Here is a 27,941-nt window from a genome sequence, read left to right as displayed (position 1 = left end):
TTTTTTCAGGTATTCCTAAACAGAAGGCATGGTTTAAGTAAAATCATAAAACATTTTAGGATATTCTATGAATTTGATGATGTCCATGGTTATGATTATATTATGTTATCTCCAAAAACTCAAGACAGAATATTACTTACTGTTAGAAAAATTATATGTATGATCTTTTAAAATTTTGGTCAATTCTTCAAAACATAACTGTCACTTTTATCACTGCATTACTGACTAGGAGTAATCCATAGCGTCATTTTGAAATCCTTGTCTTATGACTAGCATTTTATAAAGCAGTAGTGCTGGGTTTATTTGGAAGAAAAAATATAAATTCAATTATAAAGAAAAGATTCCTTCCTCAAACTGGCTCAAAGAAAAATATTTAATAAACTGGCAAGCTACATTTTTCAAGACAATGCTGCCACCTGCTGGAAAAATATTTCCCAAATGTTAGAGTAAAATCACATTCTAAAGAACTATATATCATAATCTTCCAATTACTCACTGAAAAAAGACACACCTTATTTAATAATTCTGACCATTTTATTTTTCTGACTTTTAATAACTATGTCTTAATTGAATACCAATTAACTATGGTTTTCAGTGTATTTAAACACTAAATACAAATAAGTTGAAGTGACATCATCAAAAACAATGCAGCTCTAAAGAGCTAACACCTATCCTTCTCAAACTCTTCCAAAATATAGCAGAGGGAGGAACACTCCCAAATTCATTCTACGAGGCCACCATCACCCTGATACCAAAACCAGACAAAGATGTCACAAAGAAAGAAAACTACAGGCCAATATCACTGATGAACATAGATGCAAAAATCCTCAACAAAATACTAGCAAACAGAATACAACAGAACATTAAAATGATCATTAACCATGATCAAGTGGGGTTTATCCCAGGAATGCAAGAATTCTTCAATATACACAAATCAATCAATGTGATACACCATATTAACAAACTGAAGGGAAAAAACCATATGATCATCTCAATAGATGCAGAAAAAGCTTTCAACAAAACTCAACATCCATTTACGATAAAAACCCTCCAGAAAGTAGGCATAGAGGGAACCTACCTCAACATAATAAAGACCATATATGACAAACCCACAGCCAACTGAAACCATTTCCTCTAAGATCAGGAACAAGACAAGGATGTCCACTCTTACCACTATTATTCAGCATAGCTTTGAAAGGTTTAGCCACAGCAATCAGAGAAGAAAAAGAAATAAAAGGAATCCAAATCGGAAAAGAAGAAATAAAGCTGTCACTCTTTGCAGATGATGTGATACTATACATAGAGAATCCTAAAGATGCTAACAAAAAACTACTAGAGCTAATCAATGAATTTGGTAAAGTAGCAGGATAAAAAATTAATGCACAGATATCTCTTGCATTCCTATACACTAATGATGAAAAATCTGAAAGAGAAATTAAGGAAACACTCCCATTTACCATTATGAAAAAAAGAATAAAATACCTAGGAATAAACCTACCTAAGGAGACAAAGGACCTGTATGCAGAAAACTATAAGACACTGATGAAAGAAATTAAAGATGATACAAACAGATGGAGAGATATACCATGTTCTCGGATTGGAAGAATCAACATTATGAAAATGACTATAATACCCAAAGCAATCTACAGATTCAATGCAATCCCTTTCAAACTACCAATGGCATTCTTCACAGAACTAGAACAAAAAATTTCACAATCTGTATGGATACACAAAAGACCCCAAATAGCGAAAGCAATCTTGAGAAAGAAAAATGGAGCTGGAGGAATCAGGCTCCCAGACTTCAGACTATACTATAAAGCTACAGTAATCAAGACAGTATGGTACTGGCACAAGAATGGAAATATACATCAATGGACCAGGATAGAAAGCCCAGAGATAAACCCACACACATATGGTCACATTATCTTTGATAAAGGAGACAAGAATATACAATGGAGAAAAGACAGTCTCTTCAATAAGTGGTGCTGGGAAAACTGGACAGCTACATGTAAAAGAATGAAATTAGAACACTCCCTAACACCATACACAAAAACAAGCTCAAAATGGATTAAAGACCTAAATGTAAGACCAGACACACTTAGAGGAAAACATAGACAGAACACTCTATGACATAAATCACAGCAAGATCCTTTTTGACCCCCTTCCTAGAGAAATGGAAATAAAAACAAAAATAAATAAATGGGACCTAATGAAACTTAAAAGCTTTTGCACAGCAAAGGAAACCATAAACAAGACAAAAAGACAATCCTCAGGGCTTCCCTGGTGGCGCAGTGGTTGAGAGTCCGCCTGCCGATGCAGGGGACACGGGTTCATGCCCCGGTCCGGGAAGATCCCACATGCCGTGGATCGGCTGGGCCCGTGAGCCATGGCCGCTGAGCCTGCCTGTCCAGAGCCTGTGTTCTGCAACGGGAGAGGCCACAACAGTGAGAGGCCCACGTACCGCAAAAAAAAAAAAAAAAAAAAAGACAACCCTCAGAATGGGAGAAAATATTTGCAAATGAAGCAACTGACAAAGGATTAATCTCCAAAATTTACAAGCAGCTCATGCAGCTCAATATCAAAAAAAAAAACAACCCAATCCAAAACTGGGCAGAAGACCTAAATAGACACTTCTCCAAAGAAGATATACATATTGCCAACAAACACATGGTACGATGCTCAACATCACTAATCACTAGAGAAATGCAAATCAAAACTACAATGAGGTATCACCTCACACTGGTGAAAATGGCCATCATCAAAAAATCTACAAACAATAAATACTGGAGAGGGTGTGGAGAAAAGGGAACCCTCTTGCACTATTGTTGGGAATGTAAATTGATACAGCCACTATGGAAAACAGTATGGAGGTTCCTTAAAAAACTAAAAATAGAACTACCATATGACCCAGCAATCCCACTACTGGGCATATACCCTGAGAAAACCATAATTCAAAAAGAGTCATGTACCACAATGTTCACTGCAGCTCTACTTACAATAGATGGAACACGAAGCAACCTAAATGTCCATCGACAGATGAATGGATAAAGATGTGGCACATATATACAATGGAATATTATTCAGCCATAAAAAGAACCGAAACTGAATTATTTGTAGTGAGGTGGATGGACCTAGAGTCTGTCATACAGAGTGAAGTAAGTCAGAAAGAGAAAAACAAATACCATATGCTAACACATATATATGGCATCTAAAGGGAGGGATGGTTCTGATGAACCTAGGGGCAGGACAGGAATAAAGATAAAGACGTAGAGAATGGACTTGAGGACATGGGGAGGCAGAAGGGTAAGCTGGGATGATGTGAGAGAGTGGCATGGACTTATATATACTACTAAATGTAAAATAGATAGCTAGTGGGAAGCAGTAGCATAGCACAGTGAGATCAGCTCAGTCCGTTGTGACCATCTGGAGGGGTGGGTTAGGGAGGGTGGGAGGGAGATGCAAGAGGGAGAAGATATGGGGATATATGTATATGTATAGCTCATTCACTTTGTTATAAGGCAGAAACTAACACACCACTGTAAAGCAATTATACTCCAATAAAGATGTTAAAAAAAACATAAAACAATGCAGCTCTATAATCACACGTTAACAGTTGGATGATACAGGTTTTGAATTATCAGATGATGATTCATTCATCCTGAAAGGAAAAAAATATGACTGGGTATCTTTTGGAGTATTTTTTTTAATAAACTTATTTATTTTACTTATATTTTTGGCTGTGTTGGGTCTTTGTTGCTGTGTGGGGGCTTTCTCTAGTTGCAGCGAGTGGGGGCTACTCTTTGTTGCAGTGCACAGGCTTCTCATTGCAGTGGCTTCTCTTGTTGCGGAGTACAGACTCTAGGCACGCAGGCTCTAGAGCGCAGGCTCAGTAGTTGTGGCGCACGGGCTTAGTTGCTCCACAGCATGTGGGATCTTCCAGGACCAGGGCTTGAACCCGTGTCCCCTGCATTGGCAGGCGGATTCTTAACCACTGTGCCACCAGGGAAGCCCATGACTCGGTATTTTAACAGAAGTTTGATGCCCGCAACTAAGCTAAGTTCAAACTGGAACCACACTAGAAAAGTTATGGAAAAGACAGTCTTATTTCTAATGAGAATATTTTAATCCCTGAAGAATAATTTGGCCCATTTATAATAAATAAAAAGAAAAATATACCTTAATCACTGTTTTAAGATTTTGTAAAACTAAATCATTTCCTACATTTTAAAAAAATCTTGCTTTGTTTTTGCTTTTATAATTCTGGGTCCATAAATATCTCAGTTCATTGAACAGCTATTTTTTGAGTACCTACTCTGTACCCAGGCACATACACATAAAGTTCATTTATGTATTCAAAATGAAACAAACACCTCATGTTTAAGATAAGGATAATAATCCTTAGTTATATGGCTGCTGTAAAGACATGAACTAATCAGTTAACACTCGATGAATGACAGCTATCATTAATGGAACTACTGCTAAAAAGACTGGAGGCTATCGTGAATTGAGAACAAAATGGAGGAAAAAATGTGTTGCTAATTTGTGTTACAAATTAAATATGTAAACTTCAGTTTAAAATTGCCATTGATTTATGTTTACCTCATTTATCTTCCCAAATCCTATTGACTTTATTAAAGAATATAGGATGCAGCTAAACTGGACAAGTGATACAGTTAAACATCAAAAGGTGAGAAACTGAAGCCAATAGACCTGAAATACATAAAACAGATATGTTCTGCATAAAGCAGTGCTGAATAAATATTTGTCACATGAGAAAACTAGTGAATGGTACAAGATGAATGGAAGGCAAAACCAACAATGCTGACTGGTCTGTAAATCAGCACAGACATAACAGGACACACTGGAAAGAATTTCTATGGGTTTTTCCAAAAAGGAGTACTGAGAAAACCCCAATCTTAGAGCAGCAAGTATGAGAGCAAGGGGCAAATAAATGGTAAGGGTCAAGTCAAAGGAATTTGGGAATGCCATCAGTGCTCCTAACAGGAAGGCCTAGTTATCACTGACGTGAAGAGCTTGTAAGACGTCACAAAATAAGATCTTTTTTAAAAGGCTCCAAACAATAGTATGTGCTAAGTATCCCAATGAGCCCCTTCCCCATTTCTCATAGGCAACTACAACTCTGACCTGATACTGACATTCTTAAGATTCCCACTTGCAGGGGATTAAAGTGAAGACATCCTGAGTACTGAGTACAGTTCTCCCAGAGAAATTCTACCAGAACCCTATAGGAAGCCACAGGCCTGTAGCATTCACTCAGGTCTCACTTAGTACAGCCAAGTTCAAGTAAAATGAGGGCTATACTACAAAAGACATCTAAAAAGACATCTATAACAAAGCATAAAAAATAAGATGACCAAAGATGAAATATACCACTTCTTACAACAAACATGAATGGATTAATGCCATTAAAAAAAAAAAAGTAACTTTTTGTTAACACCCACTCCCAAAAAAAGTAGGGGTGTGTGTGTGAGAGAGATAGAGCAAAAACAACATAAAGAGGAAACCTATAAACTACAAGAGACTTAAAAAACGTATTAGTGGACTTCCCTGGTGGAGCAGTGGTTAAGAATCCACCTGCCAATGCAGGGGACATGGGTTTGAGCCCTGGTCCGGGAAGATTCCACATGCCGCAGAGCAACTAAGCCTGTGCGCCACAACTACCAAGCCTGCGCTCTACAGCCCACAAGCCACAACTACTGAGCCCATGTGCCACAACTACTGAGCCTGTGCTCTAGAGCCTGCGAGTCACAACTACTGAAGCCCACGCGCCACAACTACTGAGGCCGACACGCCTAGAGCCCATGCTCCGCAACAAGAAAAGCCACTGCAATGAGAAGCCCGCGCGCTGCAATGAAGAGTAGCCCCCACTCACCGCAACTAGAGAACGCTGGCGCCCAGCAACAAAGTCCCAATGCAGCCAAAAATAACTAAATAAATTAAAAACAAAAAAAAACCATATTAGTGATCATGATGTAAAGATTTTGTTTGGAGGTCAATTTATACCGACTGCAAAACTAAATAAACAAATCAACCAATAAATAAGAGCATTTTATAGGACAATCAAGGGAATATGGACAGAATATTTGATGATATTAAGGAATTTTTGATTTCTATATGTGATGATGGTGTTATTGTTATATTTAAAAAAAAGGAGTCTGTGTTCAAGGGATATATACTGAAAATATAAATAAACATGATGTTTGGTATTTGCTTCAAAATAAGAGGAGAGTTGGGTGGCAAGGTGTGGAGAAAATAAAATTTAACCATGAGTTGATAACTGTTTAAAGTGAGTGATGGGTACGTGGTGGTTTGTTTTATCATTCTATTTTTTATGTTTGAAATATTTCATAATTCAATAGTTAAAGATAAATGGATAAATAAATAAAATAAATGATTGTCAGGTTAGAAAAAAGGTAAAATCCAACTAATTTTTTAAAAAAGGAAGCACATAGAAATGATATAAAATAACCTTCAATTTTAAACAAAATTCAATCTTAGATTGACAGACCTCAATATTAAATGATCACCTTTAAAGTGCGGTTTATACCTTTTCTGATTTGGCTTCCCAAGAGTGTTTGGAAACGCCATGTTCAAAGGCCATCTTTTTTTTTTCTTTTAACCAAAAAGCATGAAATGTAAAATTCAGGAAATATTATTATAAACAACGTGTCTGACACACTGATAATCTAGATATATGTGAATCTAAACACACTCATATAAATATAGAAAGTACAGAAAATATAATTTGGCAATAATGCTTTCACTAAAATCTTAGCACAGATTTTTCTTTGCTCACAATTTCTATAAATGTACAAATAATGCCTCATTTAAAAACTGAGCATAAAATGAAAAAAATCTTTTAGCATGTAAGATTTTCTAATAAAATGCTGGAACTTGAATAGGTTTATTTTATAATTATTAAACTGTGAACAGTTTGAAAATCACTGGCAGTAGCCTAGTGTAAACAATTCAATACAAAAAGCCTTAATGAAGGTTATACAATTTTTTAAAATGTGTTCCAAAAATAAATCTACCATGTTTGATGAAATATTTGTCCTGAATTCTAAAAGAAAGCATCGCTGTTACCTACAGTCCACTGATATCCCTGCCTTGCCCCCAACCGATTCCATTTTTGGAACATCAACGTTACAGACTAGATGCAACTCTTAAATAACTACATTCAATTAATTTTAACGCTATTTTTTGAATGCTGAAAATTAAATACTATCTGATTCAACTCCCTGATAGGAAATCATGTAAGCTTTCAGGTTTGAGCTCTCCTAATAGCATAAATATCTAGGCTTGTTATAAAACCATTGATCTAAAGATTAGACTAAAAACAAGTATCACTTTCAAGATGGACTCAAAGGTCATGAATGCCAGCCAGGTAGTTTGGATTTATTTTCAGGTAACAGGAAGCCACTGAAATGCCAGGGTTCCCAAATACTTGTCTCTTTTTTTTTTTTTTTGCGGTACGCGGGCCTCTCACTGTTGTGGCCTCTCCCGTTGCGAAGCACAGGCTCCAGACGCACAGGCTCAACAGCCATGGCTCACGGGCCCAGCCACTCTGCAGCATGTGGGATCTTCCCAGACCGGGGTACGAACCCGCGTCCCCTGCATCGGCAGGTGGACTCTCAACCACTGCGCCACCAGGGAAGCCCCCAAATACCTGTCTCTTAATATCATGTTATTATTATTCTTTCCCTGCTTGAATCCAACTATCCCTACAGTTTTAGTGATCACCTCTATTAAGATGGCTTCCAAATTTGTCTTTTAATCACTGACATCTTTGGAACTGCAGATCTGAGTATACAATTGCCTGATTATACAGGTGCCCTGTTATAAGCAACAAATTCTATTTACTCTTCCACCAAGCCAAGCCTAAGCCCTGCTTCTCCATTTGCATTAGTCCCTTATAGCCTCTATTTGCATGAATCGGTACACTACCATCCACCAGTTCTCCAGAATTAAAACAATAAAATCAACTTTGGCCTCTCCTCTTTTCTTTCCCCTTCTAACAGTCCAATTCATTACCAAGTCCAAAAGTTTTGTCAAATCAAACTTTTCTTTCCATCACTTCAGTCCAAATAGATCTCTATCCAGGATCACAGTAAACCTAGCGATGCTCCCACCTAACAGAATTTTAGTTCCCTCCCTTTCCCCTCTAGCTCATCTTTCCCAGGGCTTCCAGAGTCATTTCTCTAATAGCTCTAATTATGACACAAACTTTTCTCTGTTGAACAGCTTTCAATGGCTACCTACCACCTACAGAATGAAGCATAAATTTCAAACCTATGCAAGGCCTTTTATAATCTGACCTTGTCTATCCCCTCACTAGAACAGCTTCTATTGTTCTTCTACTCTGAAGTCTACCCACATGGGACAACCTTCTAATCTCTGTGGTATTTCCTATCCCTTCCAGGTGCCAACCAGAAATACTTTTCTACCACTCTTTGTGAAATCGTATTTATCCTTCAAGGTGCTGATCAAATGTTTCCAGCTACTTATCTCCCTAAATTCTCCCAGCTACAATCAAACATAAGGTACTCTCTTCTTTTTCTAGCACAGCCCTAACAGTCTGAAAGTTGCTTCTTATAAAAAGGTAAACATTTACCCTCTGATCTAAGTTCTGAGTTAAAAGGCTATACAGATGAGCCTAATCCTTTCCTTTTATCTTTTTTAAAATTTGGCTGTGTCGGGTCTTAGTTGCGGCATGCTGAATCTTTCATCGTGGTGTGCAGGCTTCTCTCTAGTTGTGGTGTGTGGGCTCTGTAGTTGCGGCACTTGGGCTCTCTAGTTGTGGCACAGGGGCTCAGTAGTTGCAGTGCATGGGCTTAGTTGTCCTGTGGCATGCGGGATCTTAGTTTGCCAACCAGGGATTGAACCTGCATCCCCTGAATTGGAAAGCAGATTCTTAACCTCTGGGCCACCAGGTAAGTCCCAAGCCTAATCCTTTTCTATACCACGATTTTTCATATACTTGAAGTTCCTCGTAAATCTTCTCTTCAAAGGGTAAACCTCCTCAAGACTCACAGCTAATAATACTCACATATATAATTTCCAGAAAATTTTATCATCATAACTATCCCTGTCTGGACACTAGATTTTCAAGCATCTCTCCTAAACTGTGTCCAGAACCAAACACAATACTCCAAACAGGTGTTTTTGCATATTATGCATAATATTCACCCCACCCCCAAAATCCAGACATTCACAATGTCAATTAGCAAATAACAACTCAAAATAGTTCTTCAGTTAACAAATTTGTTAGTTTTAGGGGTGTAGATGTTTAATAAATGTGCAAAAGGAGGTGAAAATAATGAAACAAGGTTCAAAGAGGTTCCAGTCAGAATCAAGTATACAAATACAAGAATTTATCTTAGAAAGGAAGAGAATTACCTTTTGAAACATGAGATAAATGGAATCGTATGGATAAAAACTCAGGGAAATTACAAATAAGAAGGGTGCAATAACTAAGGAATTTTCTAGATCAAGTTTGAGGAATCTTCTACTAAATAATCTACTATAGAGCAAGCAAACTTTCAATAAAAAGATGTCAATCAACACTTTGCTATTAAAAATGCCGAGTACATGCTATACTCATAATCTTTTTATCCTGAAATGCCAATATGCTTTTTTAAAAAAAGTTAAAATTTCCACAGTTCTAAACTTAAATTCAGCTGACTAGACAATACTCAAGACTTATTTTGAATTACATAACAACAGATTTTCTCTTATTAAATAAAACCCTACGTGGAAAATATAGTAGTTCTTTGATGACTGGCACCACAGTAATTAACTGAATTAAAAGAAAAATTAATTTCCTCTAAAGGGTTCTTAAACACTCTTCATTGATGGTGTTCAATTATGCAACTCAAAGAAAACTCAAGGAGACCTCTAAAGAACCACCTTTCATATCAAGGAAATAGAAAAGTTAGATGACTTATTTTTTGAAAACTTGCTTGAAAACAAACTAAAAATATTTTCCCTTGCTTTATAGTAGAAGGCTTAGGAAATGTGTAATGGTACTTATAGACTGTATAACACATCTGTACCACAGCCCTCAATTATCTAAGAACTGAGACACACAGAGACATTAGACAGCAGCATGCATTGATTCTACTACATCATTGGTAAAAGCCTGATTTTCTCACAATCAAGAGTACATGGATTCAAAATATCAAGCTAATTGAAGCATAAATTGGCATAAGCACTTTGGAAAACAACTTGGTATTATAATAATAAAATTATAAGATAAACATTACCTGTGACTCACAAATTATACCATTTTAGAATACACATGATTTTGTTAATTTAAGTCTTTCTTTAATGATACTGTATTTTCAATGAAATGAAATTAATACAAATTTTTTTTAATGGTCAAAAGATTTGAACAGATACTTCACCAAAGATCCATGGATGGCAAATAAGCACATGAAAAGATTCTCAACATCCTCAGTCATTAGGAAAATGAAAATTAAAACCATGAGATAACACTATCTACCTATTAGAATGTCTAAAATAAAAATAAAAACAAAAAAACTGACAAAACCAAGTGCTGGTGAGAATGTGAAACTAGAACTTTCATGTGTTGCTGGCAGGAATGAAAAATGGTACAACCAGTTTGGAAAACAGTTTGGTAGTTTCTTACAAAGTTAGTTATATATACATTTACCCACAACTCAGCAATTCCACTCCTAGCTGTTCACCCTAGAGAAATTATGTTCACACAAAATCCTATATGTGAACGTTTATAGAGGCTTTTTGCACAATCACCAAAAACAGTAGAAACAACCTAAATGTCCTTCAGCTGCTAAACAGATAAACTGTGGTAAACCCATATAATGGAAGGGAATACTACTTAGTAACAAAAAGGAACTACTGATACATGGATAAATCTCAACTGCATTATGCCATGTGAAATAAACTAGACTCAAAAGACTGCAACTTGTATTCAATATAGCTCCATTTATTATACATGATGTTCTGGAAAAGGCAAAACTGTAGGAACGTAAAACAGATCAGTGGGTGTCAAGGGCAGGGTGAGGGAATGAAATATTAAGGGGTAGGAGGGACTTTTGGGGGTGATGGAACTGTTCTATATCTTGACTGTGGTGATACATGAGAGTATGCATTTTTCAAAAATCATAAAACCACACACCAAAAAGGATGAACGTTACTGTATGTAAATTATACTTCAATTTTAAAAGGTCAATCTGATGTTTTTCGTATTTTTTTAACGTTACCTGACAACTTATGGAAAAGAAACATTTTTCTCTCTGCTTCCTCTGTCAAGAAACACTTCACCACCATTCTAGGTTCTTTGTGGACTTTTAAGACTTATTTCCTGCCCTGATAGAGTTTAAATGCTCATTAGGGAAACAAGTCTAAGATATTAAAATAAGTTACAGAAAAGGGCTAGGCAAAACAATTTTGAGTAATAAATCAAGGAATACCCTTTACATATGCTCTACGAAGAAGAAATGCCCTCTGTCAAGAGTTACGGGAAATGAATGGAACACAACTTTTAAAGGTCTTAGTGTTTCTCAATATTATTGCTATTATTATTATCTCTAACTTTCAAGTGAGGATACTGAGACCTGCGGAGGACAAATACTTTGTCTGTGACCCCTCAGTTATTAGATCTCAAAGTTGAGATTCTAACCCATGCCTTTCTGACCCCAAAGCCCGAGATCTTTTGCATCGCGGCGCTGGAACAACACAGAAGAGTTTACCACGACTGCCACGTGGTGTGATCTCAAAGACCAGCAACGGCCCCTACCTCCCCAAACATCAAGACTTCGCAAGATTCCTGCACAGAAACACGGTTAGCGCCCTGTATCTTCAAGTCAGCGCAACAGGGTCTTGGGAGTGTAAACTCATGGGAAAGGTAACGTGGAGCCTTGCGGGGATCTCTTTTCCATACAGTCAGCGTGCATGGCCCTACTTCTGACAGTTTTGGCCTTGAGGAAGGTGACGCCTGGGGCCAACGCCGGAGCCACTGAAAAAGGTCAACACCACGAAAGAGGAGAGCGGAGGCGCTCAAAATACACCTCTTCAATTACCCCGCGCCAGCCTGGTCGCAAGAGGGTCACGGGAGGAGGAAAGGCACTTCCCTACCCCTCCCGGGAACCTTTGGTAAAAGACGTCCGTGGACTTGTCCCCGTCTACGTCGCCCGACCTCAAGGACCCACACTGAGGGGGGCAGAGGGGGCGGTCCTCCGCTGGCGGGGCTCTCGGCGATGGGAGATACAACGCTAGCGTTGTATCCGTTCACCGACAGCCCGTCTGAAAGCCAGCGGCCAGAGTAGAGAGGGTTGTGGGGAGAACGAACTCGGGTTGTCTACTCTGGTGATTACAAGTGCCGCACATCGTTTTTCGACACCCCAACCGCTGCCCTAGCTCTCATCTCACCTCTCCAGTTCTTGTACTCTGGGATATAGTAGTATTTGTTCCCGAACAGGTCTGTGCCCACTTGCTCCTTCACTTCCTTTGACAGCGCTCTCCACAAGACACGGAACAAATTCTGAGACCAACCCATGCCTTCCCACCGGCTCCAGCGCGGGTCGTGCCGTGACCTGCCGAGGTTCCCTGAGACCAAAGCGAGAAAGCCCAGGCAGCCGACCCAGCCCACCTGCTCAGAGGAGTCCCACCCACCTCCTTCCGTACACCCTCAAGTAACGACGCTCTCCATTGGCCGGATGGCATCATGCTTGACCAATGGGAGACTCCGCTCTACACCCCAGCCTCAGTGTTCTGTCATGGCGCCGTCCAGTTCGCAAGCCGGTGTGAAGGGACGGGATGCTAGGGTTTTTGTTGGCACGACAAGCGGGTTTGGACGACCCTGTTCGCCTTCGGAGAGCGGAGTCCACACGGAGGTAAAGAAAACCTTATTCTTTTATCTAATATTCAGGTTAAATTCTGGGCCAATGGGGCTTCCCTGGTGGCGCAGTGGTTGAGAGTCCGCTTGCCGATGCAGGGGACACGGGTTCGTGCCTCGGTCCGGGAAGATCCCACATGCCGCGGAGCGGCTAGGCTCGTGAGCCATGGCCGCTGAGCCTGCACATCCGGAGCCTGTGCTCCGCAACGGGAGAGGCCACAACAGTGAGAGGCCCGCGTACCACCAAAAAAAAAAAAAAAAAAAAATTTGGGCCAATGGCTGTGTTAGCTTTGCCTCACACTTGGCCGCCTCATTACCACTTTTCTCCACCACAACTGGGCTTTACTCTCTCTTCTGTTCTGTGGCTTGAGAAAATAGGATAGGTTTTATATACCTGTAGGCAGGTGGGTGCGCACGGGGGCTCGAGTGAGGGCGCTATAAATCTAAATGAGGATATTTTCATTTTACTTTATTCCTTCGCCCCGATTCCCAAGGAATAACTATCTTCCAAGAATTCGTTCTTTCATTTAGTCAACGTATTTAGTGAGCTGTTACTATGTGACAAGCAATATGTTAAAGGCGGAGCATAGGCCAGGAATTGAACAAAGTTTAGCATGACTAGAGCAGAGAATTGTGGAGAGAGGGCCATTGACAAGAGATGAAGCTGGAGAAGTAGGGGAGGCTAGATGGGGAAGAGTCTTGTATGCTTGGTTAAGTGGTAAGAAGATGAGAATAAGGTGACAACTGTTGCATTTTGTCATCTGCTTGGAGAATGGATTGAAGTTGAGAGCAGGATTGGGAGCCAAGTTAGGTAACTGTTGCAAGGAGAGAGTTGATGGAAGCCCAAGCCAGGGACGTGGCAGTTGGGGCCAAGAGGGTGAAGATATTTTAAAAAAATCTAAGAAATAGTATCAACCAGCCATGGAGATTAATTGGATATAATGAATGATGAAAAAGGAAAAGTCTGCAATGATTCCCAGCTATGTGCCTTGTATGTCAGGGTGAATGATGGTAACATCTCTCCCCAAAGAGGGAGCAAGTTTTACTTTAATTTTGTTCATATTGACTTTTCCCATATTGCTTTCAAGGAACTTGTGGAGATTTCACTTGGAGAGTGCAGGACACAGTTGCATATAGTATATGTTTGATGCTCAGGAGAAATTTAGATTGTTTAATGCAAGATGATACGTGAAGTGAGGAGGACATAAGATCACCCAGGCACTATTTGTGGAGTAAGAAGAGAGAAGCAGTTCAGTGATTACAAACCTGAAAAATACCAACACTTAAAGTTAGGCAGAAGATGAGACTGCAGAAGAACTGAAAAGGAGTAACCAGAGGGATTGAAGGCAAACTAGGGTGGTGAGGTATCATGGATGCTGAGGGAAGACTGTTTGAAGAGGGAGCCATCAAATGTGTCAGTTGCTGCCCCCGAATCCCTTCTTTGCTCTCAATGGTTCTCCATCCCATTATTCTGCTCTGTTTTCTTCATTCAATTTATTGCCACTGAAATTGTATTATATACTTATTTTTTGTACTGGTATATTGTCTTCTAAAACCCTGTATTCCCATTGCCTAGAAGAGGGTTTGGCACAATTTGTATGATGTTTTGTGTTCTAAGATGTATTATCCTTACATTTTAGTATTATGCTTTTAGAATGGGTAAATATGTTTCTAGATAGTACATACAGTTTTAACTAAATAAGAGAGTATTAATTTTTTTACCATGTTTTGGTTAGTTTTAAGCATGATTGGGGTTGCATCTCCTACTGTCCTCCAACCCCCGTTAGTGCACAGTTGACAGTAATTCCTTTTCAGCTAGGTCATCCACTTTAACAAAAGCATACAGGCATATCCAGAGTTTTTTATTCCAGTAACTGCAAGAAATCAAGCAAAATTTGTATGTATCAAAATTTGTCAGTCTGCTTAAATTTGTCAGTCTGCTTTGACTATGTGGCTTGTTTCCATCAAGTAGTTCTGCAATTCTTCCCTAATGATCAGTGAAGTAAAGTTTGGAAAATGAGTGACATTGTCCATTATCTTTAATTTCAGTGACAGTAGCGGTACTTTTTTGAAAAGAAGCAGCATTATTCTTTTTTCCCTCATATGACCAGAGGTCTTATCATATCAGTAGTAATGTAAATCGTGTGCACCACTGAGTGTCTGAAAAATTTGGTTTCTTGTTGTCTTTTAATTCCAAAAAGTCCTTGGTCTGAGGAAGCAACTAAGTATAGCTCTTTAGCACAGTCAAAATTCTGTGACCTAAACCTCTTACTTCATTAGAAGAAATAAAAATTCAAAACAATGAAGGTTTCCTAACCAAATTGCCAGATTAATCCATCTTTAAATAGATTTCATTTCCTCTGTAAAACATTGATTCCCCAAGCATACTTAACCTTTCTGGTTACAAACCTGTACTCTAGTAATCTCATGCACATCTCTCCCACCAATTGCTTTGTGTGCTTATCAAAAGTCATTATTTCTCCCTAACCCTATTAATGCTAGTTTTATTTATTATTCTGATGATGTCATTTTAGTGGGAGCTGATGAAGTATGAATACAAAAGTTGCTATTCTTATAAAACTAAATGGACCACTTTTGAAATAGTGCAAACAAATGGCTTAAAACAAAATGAGATATGATTGAGACAGTTATTATAAAAGATTTGGGGAAAGTGTAAAAAGATGAAACAGTCTTTTTCAACTTTGCCAGAATATTTAAAATAACATAGGGTATTTGGAAAAAATCCTCATGCTATCGTTCCAACCCCATGTATTCTAGTCTAATTGGTCTAGGACACTGGAATTTTTTAAAGCGCCCTAGCTGATTGTAATGTATAGCTAGAAATGAGAATCATTGCTTAAGAAAGACTCCACATTCAATTGCTTTGCATATGTCTTAGATTCCATATTCAGTTGCTTTGTATATGTCTTAAATTTTCACCCAACTAAAATATATAAATTAATAAATAAAAAACAAATTTTAACAATCCTTGAAAATCATAGACTATATATAATATGTGTATGGTTTATGGAAGAAAGATGTTATGGCCCTCTGTTCAGCACATTTCATTCTTCTTCAAAAAATTAGCTAATATTCAGACAGTCTTTGCTTTGCATAGTAGTGCACATCCATAAAACTGATTGTGTAAGCTAAAACCTATGCAAAGTTATCTTAATAATTAGTGCGGAAAATTCAAATTGTTCTGTGACCTTTAAAAAAATTTTTTGAAGCACTAGAAGTCACTATCAGTTATCTGTGTAACGTAAAATATTAGAAATGATGAGAACCAAAGTATATTTCTTTGTTTAAAAAAAAAAACTTGTCAAGAGTAGTTTGAGCAGTGCTTGTCTTCTCATTGAACAACTTACAAGTTGAGCATCTTTTCTTTACCTTGGCTAATTATCACACGCCTTTCTAAATTTGTGTCAGATTCCAACATTTTATCCTTTACATTCTCAATGGCTTGAAATATCTCTGAGAGTCCTCTTTATTTATTTATGTATTTATTTATTGCCATGTGGTGCGGCATGCAGGATCTTAGTTCCCCGACCAGGGATCGAACCTGTGCCCCCTGCATTGGGAGTGCAGAGTCTTGACCACTGGACCACCAGGGAAGTCCTTGAGAGTTCTTTTAATGTGAAGATTTCTGCCAGCATCACTTCTTCTGGGACATATTCAGCCTTTTCATCGCAAACACTTTACCTCATTTATGTCGATAAGTTCACCTTCATTGATCTCTTCAGTCTGCATATCTAGAGTTTCTAAAATGGCAGCAATGTCAACATTCCGCAGTGAGCTATTTCTTTTGTAATTCCATTTACATTCAATTTGAGTTTCACTTCCAGTATCATCACTTTGTGTTGCTTTTGTGCACTTTAATTATGTTTGCTAATTCCCCCATTCAGTTATCCATTTTTGTGGAATTCCTTGTGGGTTTATCTCAGGGGCACAGAGGTAACAAAACTAAATGCTGTGTGTGAACTGAATAACAAATGCACAGTGATCATCTGCAGACTTTGAAAGAAGTCATGCAAAGTGCTCACTAATTTTAATGTACATGTTATTTTCATAGTAGCTTGTGGACTGAAAAGCAAGTATTGAACACTGCGCTTTTTACTCACAGTTAATATACCATGGTAACTGAGATTTGAACCATGTTGTCGTGGTCTGGTATTAACTAAATCATGGTAACTGAAATTCGTGTGTATCAGACAATGCAAAATAAGAACTACTTGTATATTTAAGTTAAACTGTTTAAGGTAGTTTTTTTTTAAGATTCCCCTCTTTAATGATATTTTAGCTTAACTAAACAAATACAGTCCTATTTTATTCAAAGAAGATGTCTACTGTCATTTGCCCTAGTTTCTTCCTTGTCGTTGACTACAGGCAAAGACATGAACACTAAAATGCAATGTTTATAATTCATACCCTCCTTTTTTATTTTATAACTCTACTGAGGTACAATGATATACACTAAACTGCACATTAGAGTATACAATTTGATGAGTTTTGACATATAATACACTTTTGATACCATCACCATAATCAAGGTAACAATCATCCATAAGCCCCAAAATTTCATCAAGACTGTAATCCCTTTCTCCCTTCTTTCCCTGTTTCACATTCTTTCTACTCCAGGAAACTACCGATCTGCTTTCTGTCACTATTGATTAGTTTGTATATTTCAGAATTTTTTATAAATGAAATTATTTTTTCTTAGCGTTCTTTCACTCAGAGTAATTATTTTGAAATTTCTCCATCCTGTTGCATGTATCCATTCTTTTATTGCTGAGGAGTTTTCCATTTTGTGGATATACCATGACTCGTTATCCATTCATTTGTTGATGGGCATTTGAGTTGTTTTGGGACTAGTACATATAAAGTTGCTCTAAAGATTCATGCACAAGTCTTTGTATGGGCATATGCTTTTATTTCTCTTGGGTGAATACCTGGCAGTGGAATGACTAGGTATATGTTTCACTTTTTAAGAAACTGACAGTTCTCTAAAAGCTTACATTCCTATCAGCAGTGAATGGAAGTACTGATTGCTTCACATTTTTATTTACCTGTTCCTGCTTTCTTTTGGGTTATTTGAACATTATTTAATATTCTGTTTTAATTTATCTATTGTGATTTTGACTATATCTCTTTGTATAGTATTTTTTAGTTATTGCTCTAGGAATTGTAAAACACCTACTTAACTTCATTTTCTACTTAGAATCAATATTTTACTCCTTCATTTGGTATATTGAAACTTTATCACCCTTTACCTTCCACCATATGTGGTGTTGTCTTATATATTAGATTTACATACATTGTAAACTCCATTGGACAGTGTCACAATTTTTGTTTTCAACCATCAAACATATTTTAAAGGGAAGAATAGCCTATTTACCTAGATATGTATCATTTCTGGTGTTCTCTTTTCATTTCTGATATCCCAAGTTTCCTTCCTATATCACTTCACTTCTGTCTGAAGAACTTTGTTTAGAAATTCTTTTAGAACAAGGCTGGATGGCTCTATGGTTTTGGAAAAGGAATCTGCAGTTAGTTCAATCATTTGTTTCTCTATAGGTAATTTGTCATTCTCTCTGGTTGCTTTGAAATTTTCTTTGTTTTTAGTTTTCAGCAGTTTGATTATAATGTGTCTGAGCATGGACTTCTTTGGGTTTATCATAGAGTCTATTCTGCTTCTTGAACTTGCAGATTTATATCTTTCCACAAACTTAGGATGTTTTCAGCCATTATTTCTGTCCAATATTTTTTACATACCACTTTCTTCTTTCTTTCTGAGACTCTGATGACATTTGGCCTTTTATAATTGTTACTTAGGTCCCTGAGGCTGTGTTCTTTTCTTTTCTTTCTTCTTTTTTTTTTTAGTCTTTTTAGCCTATGTTGTTAAATTGTGTAATTTCAATTGATCTGTGTTGAGGTTCACTGACTTTTTCCTCTGTCATCTCTAATCTGCAATTTAGTCTATCAGAAAAATAGTTTTTAATGAAAATTAGATTTTTGATGAAAAATAATTTAACATTTTTCAGTTCTAAAATTTCCATTTGGTTCTTAATTATGTCTTCTGTTTCTTTGCTGAGACTTTCCTTTTTTAACATTTGTTTCAATTATGTTCACATTTGCTTGCTCAAGCATATTTTAATGGCTACCTTGAAGTCTTTGTCAGATAATTCCAACATCTGTGTCACCTCAGCTTTGGTGTCTGTCTGATTGTCTTTTCCCATACAAGTTGAAATGTCCATGGTTTTTCATATGCAGAGTAATTTTGCATTGTATCCTGGACATTTTGTAATGTCATGAAACTCTGGGTCTTTTTTCAGTCCTATGAAGAATGTTGATATTTTTGTTTTAAGAAGCAATTGGCGAAGTTAGGTTCAGGCTGAAAGTTCTTACCTCCTTATGTTTGCCATGGTTCTAATGTCAATTCAGTTTTCAAAGCCATTTCAAATCTGCCCCCAATGTGTGCCACTCAGTAGTCTGTTACCTGAGTGGTACTCTGTTAGCTTAGTTTTCAGAATCTTTTGTATGCTACTTAAGGTTAGCTCCATGCATGCTCTGCTCAGTGATGAGTCCTGGAGTTCATAAATAACTTTATGAGGTTGCCTTCCTGAGCTTCTTTCTCTCAGTGATCTTTCTGGTACCTCTCATCACTGGGACTCTCCCTTTTGGTACTCCTGCTGGAAACATTGGGCTCAGTTACCCTGTTTACCATACACTAATGTGTTTGGGCCCAGTTCTGGTCCTGTAAGTGAGAAGACAGAGGAAGAAAGCAATGGTGATTGGACCCACTCTCTTGGGATCAGAGCTCTGATGAACAGAGAAAACAGATTCCTTCCCCAAGAGTTTTGACTCCCTCAGGTCACTATTTCCAGCCATTGCCAGTGCTGCTATCAGATTGCCTAGGGGCTGGGCCACAAGAGAATGGAGAAAAGAGAGAAAAAATATAGATGGGTGATTTCTGCATGTCCTTGAGTATTGGAGTTCCCTTTTTTACTCCTGGAACTTTCTCTGTCTGTGCCACAGTGCTCACTTCCAGGTTTCCAGCCAGGAAGTAGCAGAGGAGAAAAAAATAATAAACTGGCCATTGTTTTGGTGGTATGTTGGATTTGGTATTTCCCCCAGTCCAGTTGCTGCTATTTACTTTTTGGAGTCCTCAAATAGGTATTCCATGCATTTTGTTCACATTTTATAGTTGTATTTCTAGGGAGATGGGTAAAGTGTGCTAGTTATCTTACCTCAAACTGGAGTGGCTACTTTTGACTATTGACTAATGAAGTGGATGATCAAACGAAAGAAATATGTCAAATCACAAAGCAAGTATAAAAAGTATGAGAGAAACGATAAGAGATTTGGAGAGTAGACCCAGAAGACCCCAGAGGCAATAATAATTCCAGAGGGAGAACAAAACAAACAAGCAGAGACTAGATTGACAGACTAAAAAGGTTCACTGAAGTGCAATAGGATTGATGAAAAAGACATAAAATTAAAAATATCCTAGTAAATATATCTAGGAATGGAGAAAAAAATTATTAAAAGCTTCCAATGGTAAACAATTTATTCATAAAAGAAAAACAGGTTGACATTAGACATCTTAGCAGTTCTAGAGACTGGAATGATATCTACTAACAAGAAAAAAGGACTGCAAGTCAGGAATCCAAATTTAGCCAATCTGTCCAATATTGTGCATATGCTAAAATTCCTAGAAATATTTCACCCCTTTCCCCTTCAAGAAAAAATACCCAAGGAACAACATTAATTGATGAATAAATGTATTTGAACAAGGCCCCAGGGTATTTAAATGATGAAGAGGAGAGGAAACAGAGAAGAGCAGTGAACCTTGTAGTATGTGTATGGTTAAATCTAAATATATAATAATAAACAAGCTGGAAATATATAACATGGCTGATGAAGATCTTTTTAGACACACTTCAAAATTAGCAAAGGGGAATGAACAGCAACTTCATTGAACTAGCAAAATGAAAAGTTAAAGATGGAACTATGACATTAAGTAAACAATAAATAATATCAAGTATATCAGATGTCATACCAAAGGTGAACAGGCTGATTCCTCCCATTAAGAAGCACAGATTATCAGATTAATTTTTAAATAAAATATAGCTAAAAGCTGTTGCTCAGAAATACCTCAACTTAAAATATTTTTAACTAGTTTACAAAATTCTTAAATATTAAAAGTTAAAGTAGAGGATAAAAAGATATTAGACAATTGTCAACAAAATGCAGAAGTCACTGTTAATATTAGTTAAGGTGAGATTTTTGGTTAAAAGCACCAAAGATTGTAATAGATGATATTATTTGAAGCACCATTGATGAACTGGTGTAATAAAACATGTATTCAAACAGTTAAATATATAAAGCAAAATGTAAAGAAAATTTGACACTAGTTTCTTTTCCAGAATGGTCCTGATATAGTAGAGAGAGAATACATACATATGGGGGAAATGGATAAACAACACACCAAATTTAATAGACATATATAACTTTACATCTCTTAGAGAATGTGCATGTTTTTTATATGTCAGTGGTACATTTACCAAAATTTTTATGTACTTGGCTACCAAGAAACCTTTAACAAATTCAAAAAGGTAGCCATCTTTACAGGTCATATTCTTTGATCATAAGCTAAAGAAATTGGAAGTAAATTAATTAATGAGAACATCACCATCACCTCTAATTCAATGTTTAAAGAATTAGCAATTACAGGACTTCCCTGGTGGCGCAGTGGTTGAGTCTGCCTGCCGATGCAGGGGACACGGGTTCGTACCCCAGTCTGGGAAGATCCCACATGCCGCGGAGCGGCTGGGCCCGTGAGCCATGGCCGCTGAGCCTGTGCATCCGGAGCCTGTGCTCCGCAACGGGAGAGGCCACAACAGTGAGAGGCCCACATACCGCAAAAAAAAAAAAAAAATTAGGAATTACATTCTAGATAACTCTTGAGTCCAAGATGGAATGAAAATTGAAGTTATAAATTATCTGGAGAGAAAGGAAAACTATTTCTACAACTTAGGGGAAACAGGGAAACTTGTATTCAAAAAAATGTCATAGGGGCTTCCCTGGTGGCACAGTGGTTAAGAATCTGCCTACCAAGGCAGGGGACACGGGTTCGAGCCCTGGTCCGGGAAGATCCCACATGCCACGAAGCAACCAAGCCCGTGTGCCACAACTGAGCCTGCGCTCTAGAGCCCGCAAGCCACAAGTCCTGAGCCTGCATGCCACAACTACTGAAGCCCACATGCCTAGAGCCTGTGCTCCACAACAGGAGAAGCCACCGCAATGAGAAGCCCGCACACCGCAACGAAGAGTAGCCCCCGCTTGCCACAACTAGAGAAAGCCCGCGCACAGCAATGAAGACCCAACACAGCCAAAGATAAAATAAAGAAGATAAATAAATAAATGTATTTTTTAAAAAATGTCATAGCCTAAAAAAATAAAAATGAAAGTATTTCATCATTGAAGAAGATGAAAGGATATAATAAATTTTTTAAGCCATCTTAAGACGTTAAAACAAAAAGTTAAAAGTACTCGCTCTTTTCCTTACCCTGCTTACCCCAGTTTCCTCTGCCTTCTCCCATATCTCTTCTCTTTCACTCCTTTCCCCTTCACCCTCTCTCCTTCACTTTCTCCCCTCCCTCTTTTCTCCCATATTCTCCCTACCCCTCTTCCTTCTACTTCTATTCTTTTGTGTGGAGGGTGTCCCCAAGACCACCCCCAGGTTTGAGGATTCTCTGGAAGGACTCAGTATGCAGCATACGGTTGTACCAAATTACTCATGGCTATGATTTATTACAGCAAAAGTATACAAGGTAAAATCAGTGGAGGGAAAGGCACATGGGTGACTTGTGAAGGAAACCAGGCACAAGCTCTCAGTGGAGTCACACAGATAAGCTTCATTTCTTTAGCAATGAATTGTGACAGCTTAGGTGAAGCTATCAGGGAAGCTCATTAGAGACTCAGTGCCTAGAGTTTTTAATTGAGAACTGGCCACATAAGCACTTTCTGCTTAGCATGTACCAAAATTCCAGACTCCCAGAAGGAATGTAGGTATTCATAATGTCCATTGTTTGCTCCAAATATTAGTTTGGGTCCAGTGAGCCATTCTTATCCAGAAATGTTGGGAACCCTCCTGAAATCCCAGAAGGCAGGTAAGGGCCAGTCTTGCAAGCAGCCCTTTCTAAAGATAGCAGTGTCAGACCTGCCATTTTAACTATTTTTTGCACACCTTGCCTCCTTCCACACAAACCCCACCCCTGTTTCCCTATTGTAGTACCCTCCCCCATTCCCTTCATCTTAACCCCTCCTTCTGGTTCCCAAACAATTCAGACCTAAAGTATTTAGGTTGGGTAGAGGTAGGCTACCTATAAGGCAGGGATTAGGTTGGCCAAAAGTGAGATTTCACTGGCTGAGCAGGTTGAGGAGGTAGTCCAAAGGTGGAGACAGGCAAGCTCAGCTGATCAGGGTGCTGAGAGAAGCAGAAATCAAAGCCTAAGCCTGGTAAGCAGCATCCTTGTTGGAGGACGGGGTAGTAGTGGAGATGGGAGATTGGTTACATACAGGGGGATTGATCAAATAAATATATTAATGATAATGGAGACCATGTTTTCACTGTTAGGAGAGGGAGCTCAAGGAAGGGATGATTCTCTTTGTACACGTCTTTATGATACTATTTTACTTGTTATAAGACGCAAATATTACTGTTATAATTTGAAAAGTCATCAGATGGAAAAATATTTTAAGAGGAAATAGGCATTTCAGTGGAGAAAATATGAAATATTATTTTCTGGTGAAATATTGAAGTTTAGAAATGGTAGAAGAGCATAATGGTCTGGAGAAAAAAATGTCAGAGTTCAGATGTAGTTCAACCAATTATGTGATTTGGGGCAAATTACTTATGTCTTAGTTTTTTGGGGGGGTTTTTTTGGGGTTTTTTTGCGGTATGTGGGCCTCTCACTGTTGTGGCCTCTCCCGTTGCGGAGCACAGCCTCCAGACGCACAGGCTCAACGGCCATAGCTCATGGGCCTAGCCGCTCCGCGGCATGTGGGCTCTTCCTGGACCGGGACACGAACCCGTGTCTCCTGCTTCGGCAGGCAGACTCTCAACCACTGAGCCACCAGGGAAGCCCTGTCTTAGTTTTATAATCAGGTAAAGTGTTTAATAATGTAATCTACCACTGGGAAAGTTACTACTTAGGATTACCATTTATTACACTTAATAAAGTGATTACAATGTCAGCAAATAGTAGGCTCTTAATTAATATTAGCTGTTTTTATTATTGATCAAGGTTAGACAAGTAGTAAGTGTTAGACTGGATATTTGAATCTAAGGCTAAACTGTCTTCCAAGAGAAAAAGAGGAACTTGTATATCTTTAAATCAGACACTTGCTACTGTTAAAATGATTTCCAAAATGTTTATGGGAATTAATAGTACTGTCACTGCATAAAAATATCAGTATGTACCTTTCCTAGCACTGTGCATTGTTATTTTTTTTAAAAAAACTATGATAATTTGGTAGGTTAAAACTTCTCATTTTATGAAACTTGACCCCTATTTTATACCCCTCACAAAAATTAACTTGAAATGGATTAAAGACTGAAATGTAAGTCCTGAGGCCATGAAAATCCTAGAAGAAAACATAGGAATAAAGCTCTTTGACATGGCCTTGGTAATGATTTTTTGGATATGACACTTAAAGCAGAAGCAACAAAACCAAAAATAAACAAGAACTCCAAAGGTGGGGAGGAGTGGGGAGGGGTGGATCTTAGGCCAAAGGAAAGCAAACTGTGAATGGTAGGAAATAAACACCAGGGCCATGATGTGAAACTTTTGTCCATTTCAACAGCTTTTTTTCCAATATAGGATGGGTTTTGGTTACTGCATACCTACCAACTACAGTGTGATATAACATGGAATAAGCACTCTTACCAAAAAAAATCAGAAACAAATAAACAAGTGAGACTACATCAAAATAAAAAGCTTCTGTACAGCAAACAAAACCATCAACACAGTGAAAAGACAACCTACAGACTGGGAAAAAATATTTTCAAACCATTTATCTAATAAGGGGTTAATATCCAAAACATAAGGCACTCATACAACTCAATACCAAAAAAAAAAAAAATTGAAAAATGGGCAAAGAACCTGAATAGACATTTTTCCGAAGAAGATATACAAATGGCCGACAGGTACGTGAAAAGATGTTCAGCATCACTAGTCATCAGGGAAGTGCAAAAACAGTGAGACAACACCTCACACCTGTTAGGACGTCTGTTATCAAAAAGGCAAGAGATAACAAATGCTGGAGTGGATGTGGAGAATATGAAACCCTTGTGCACTGTTGGTGGGATTTGTAAATTAGTACAGCCACTGTGGAAAACCAGAATGGAGGATCCTCAAAAAATTAAAAATAGAACTACTACATGAGGAGGAAAACCAGAATGGAGGATCCTCAAAAAATTAAAAATAGAACTACTACATGATCTAGCAGTTTCATTTCTGGGAATATATCCAAACGAAATGAAAACGATAACTCACAAAGATATCTGCACCTCCATGTTCATAGCAGCATTATTTACAATAACCATGACAAGGAAACCTAAGTGTTCACATATGAATGAATGGATAAAGAAGTTGTGGTATATATTTACAATGGAATGAATATTATTTAGCTACAAAAAGTGAGGAAATCCTACCATTTGCAACTACATGGGTGGACCTTGAAGGCATTATGCTAAAGGAAATAAGTCTGACAGAGAAAGACAAATACTATATGATTTCACTTAAATATGTGGACTCTTAAAAGAAAAGAAAACACTCATAGAAAAAGAGATCAGACTTGTGGTTACCAGAGGGAGGGGGTGGGAGCAGGAGGAGTTGGAGGAAAGTGGTCAAAATGTACAAAATTCCAGTTATAAGATAAATAAGTACTAGGGATGTAATGTACAACATATTGACTATAGTTAACACTGATGTATGATATATAGGAAAGTTGTTAGTAAATCCTAAGAATTCTCATCACAAGGAGAAAAATTTTTTTTTCTTTTTGTTGTATCTATATGAGGTGATAGATGTTAGCTGAACCCATTGTAGTAATAATTTCACAATATAAGTAAATTAAGCCATCATGCTGTATACCTTAAACTTATACAATGATATGTATTCATTTATTTCTCAGTAAAACTGGGGGAAAAATCTTATTTAAATTAACATTATTTTGATCAATAATGAATTTAGAGATCATTTGGTTAAATTAATGTAAATGCTTTTTGACATCCAAAAGATTGAGACAACTTCTAATAGTTAACACTCACTAGGCACTTACTATATGCTGAGCATTGTTATGAGCACTTTTTATGTTTCAACTCATTTAATCTTAACGTCCTCACCAGGATAATGATGGTTTACAGGTATTGAATATCAGAAATTTCATTCGTCTTAATTTGTGAGAGTACTTGTTAATCATTTTTATTTATATTTAATTTGATTTATTTAAATGTGCTTAATTGTTGAGTTGAACATGCTCGTTTTATATTTCTATAAGGCTTAAGAAACAGGGGAATTTTTTTTAAACTGTAATTTAAACTTTTGTCCACTAGATGTCCTCAGCTAAGTTTCAGTTATCAGAATTTAACTTTTTGTTCATGAAAATTTGTTTCAGTTTCTAGCTATCTAAATTAAAAATTAATAAAATACACCCTTTAAATAAGAGATAAGACAATGCTTCAGGAGAAGTTCTTTACATGTAACTGTTAGTACTCTTGTTATTTTAAAAATTTGTATAAGGTCTTTAATAATCTATAAATACCTTTGGATGTATGTTAGGAGATTTAAGCATTACTTGTGATTTTTGACTCCATGTAATTTTGGTGAAATAAGGACATTTTAATGTTAAATTACTTTCTTATTGTTTAACTTTATTTTTCCTTTTCCTCCTTTTAATTTTTATGTTTTGCAGGGTTTTGGGACTGGAGTTAAACAAAGACAGAGATGTTGAAAGGATCCATGGCAGTGGAGTTAACACCCTTGACATTGACCCTGTTGAAGGGAGATAGTAAGTTTATTATATAATCATTTTTGTTCCTAAGTGAGATCCAGTAAAATCTTGCTTTCAGATTAATTTTCTGAAGTTTCATAAAAATTAATAAAAATTCTAAATTTGTAGCATTTTAAATCTGGCATTATTAATTTCAAATAAATACAGAACATTGAACCTATGCAATGTTGCCAAATAAACATTTCCAAACTACTTTAATATAAATATATTCATTGTTAAATCAACGAATACTGAACTTTTTTGGATGCAGAGAGTGTGTAAGTGCTGAGGTATGTCTTTAGCTGCTATTTCAAAACAGAGTTGTTACTCTCAAGGAGTCTGCTGGGAAAACAAATATAAAAAGCAGAAGTATATTTTGGAAAATTAAGTTTGAAGCACACCAGACTTGTGTTTGAGTTCCTCCTGGCTTCATATTCATCAGCTATGTGGCCTTGAGCAATTTATCTAACCTTTCTAATTCACAGTTCCCTTAGCTACACAATGTAAGAACAAAATCTAACAAGTTTGTTGTGAAGATTAATTGAGATAATATGTATCACATGATTAGCATAGGACATGGCATACTGTAAATGGCTGCCACCACTGTTGTTAATCAAAAGCATTATCACCTATACTTTTACTCCTCTCAATCCATTTTCCATACAACAGCTGAAGTGCATAGAAAAATGTGCCATCTCCCCCACTTAAAACTCATCTACCCCACATTACTTTTACAAGAAAGTTCAAAACCCTTCATGTGGTCTATAATTAAGACAAGTGTAAAAGTAACTAAAGAAAAGTTTGTCTTACCATGTTCTGTTTAGCATTTGCCCCCAAATTTTTATATTATAATGAAGTATTATTATTTACATTAAAATAAGCCAGAGTAGGTTTAATAGAAATCTGTTTTTTATTTCCAGCCTCTGTCATGGTCTCACCTAATAGTATATGAGAAACACGTACAGTGAACGAATGCTCACTT

At 37.3% G+C, this 27,941-nt stretch overlaps 2 protein-coding genes across 6 annotated transcripts in view; one reads left to right on the top strand and one right to left on the bottom strand.

The window, feature by feature from the left end:
• The window catches only part of NDUFAF2 (NADH:ubiquinone oxidoreductase complex assembly factor 2), a 342,196-nt gene extending 329,517 nt beyond the window's left edge, over window positions 1–12,679 (bottom strand). For 3 of the 4 annotated variants that reach the window (XM_073802139.1, XM_073802141.1, XM_073802143.1), the window contains exon 1: window positions 12,436–12,679. In XM_073802139.1, coding sequence (XP_073658240.1) covers window positions 12,436–12,562 — 127 coding nt within the window. In that variant the 5' untranslated portion in view covers window positions 12,563–12,679. The remainder of the gene's footprint in view (window positions 1–12,435) is intronic. The other variant, XM_073802142.1, reaches the window with a different exon arrangement.
• A 91-nt stretch (window positions 12,680–12,770) lies between these two features.
• The window catches only part of ERCC8 (ERCC excision repair 8, CSA ubiquitin ligase complex subunit), a 61,066-nt gene continuing 45,895 nt past the window's right edge, over window positions 12,771–27,941 (top strand). The window contains exons 1-2 of one of the 2 annotated variants that reach the window (XM_004311055.4): window positions 12,771–12,899; window positions 26,882–26,977. In XM_004311055.4, the coding sequence (XP_004311103.1) occupies window positions 12,823–12,899; window positions 26,882–26,977 (173 nt within the window). In that variant the 5' untranslated portion in view covers window positions 12,771–12,822. Of the gene's footprint in view, window positions 12,900–26,881; window positions 26,978–27,941 lie in introns of those variants that run through there. The other variant, XM_019930006.2, reaches the window with a different exon arrangement.

Source organism: Tursiops truncatus, chromosome 3 (assembly GCF_011762595.2).
Source record: "Tursiops truncatus isolate mTurTru1 chromosome 3, mTurTru1.mat.Y, whole genome shotgun sequence".
Taxonomy (NCBI): domain Eukaryota; kingdom Metazoa; phylum Chordata; class Mammalia; order Artiodactyla; family Delphinidae; genus Tursiops; species Tursiops truncatus.
This window is presented reverse-complemented; position numbering and strand designations above follow the sequence as displayed.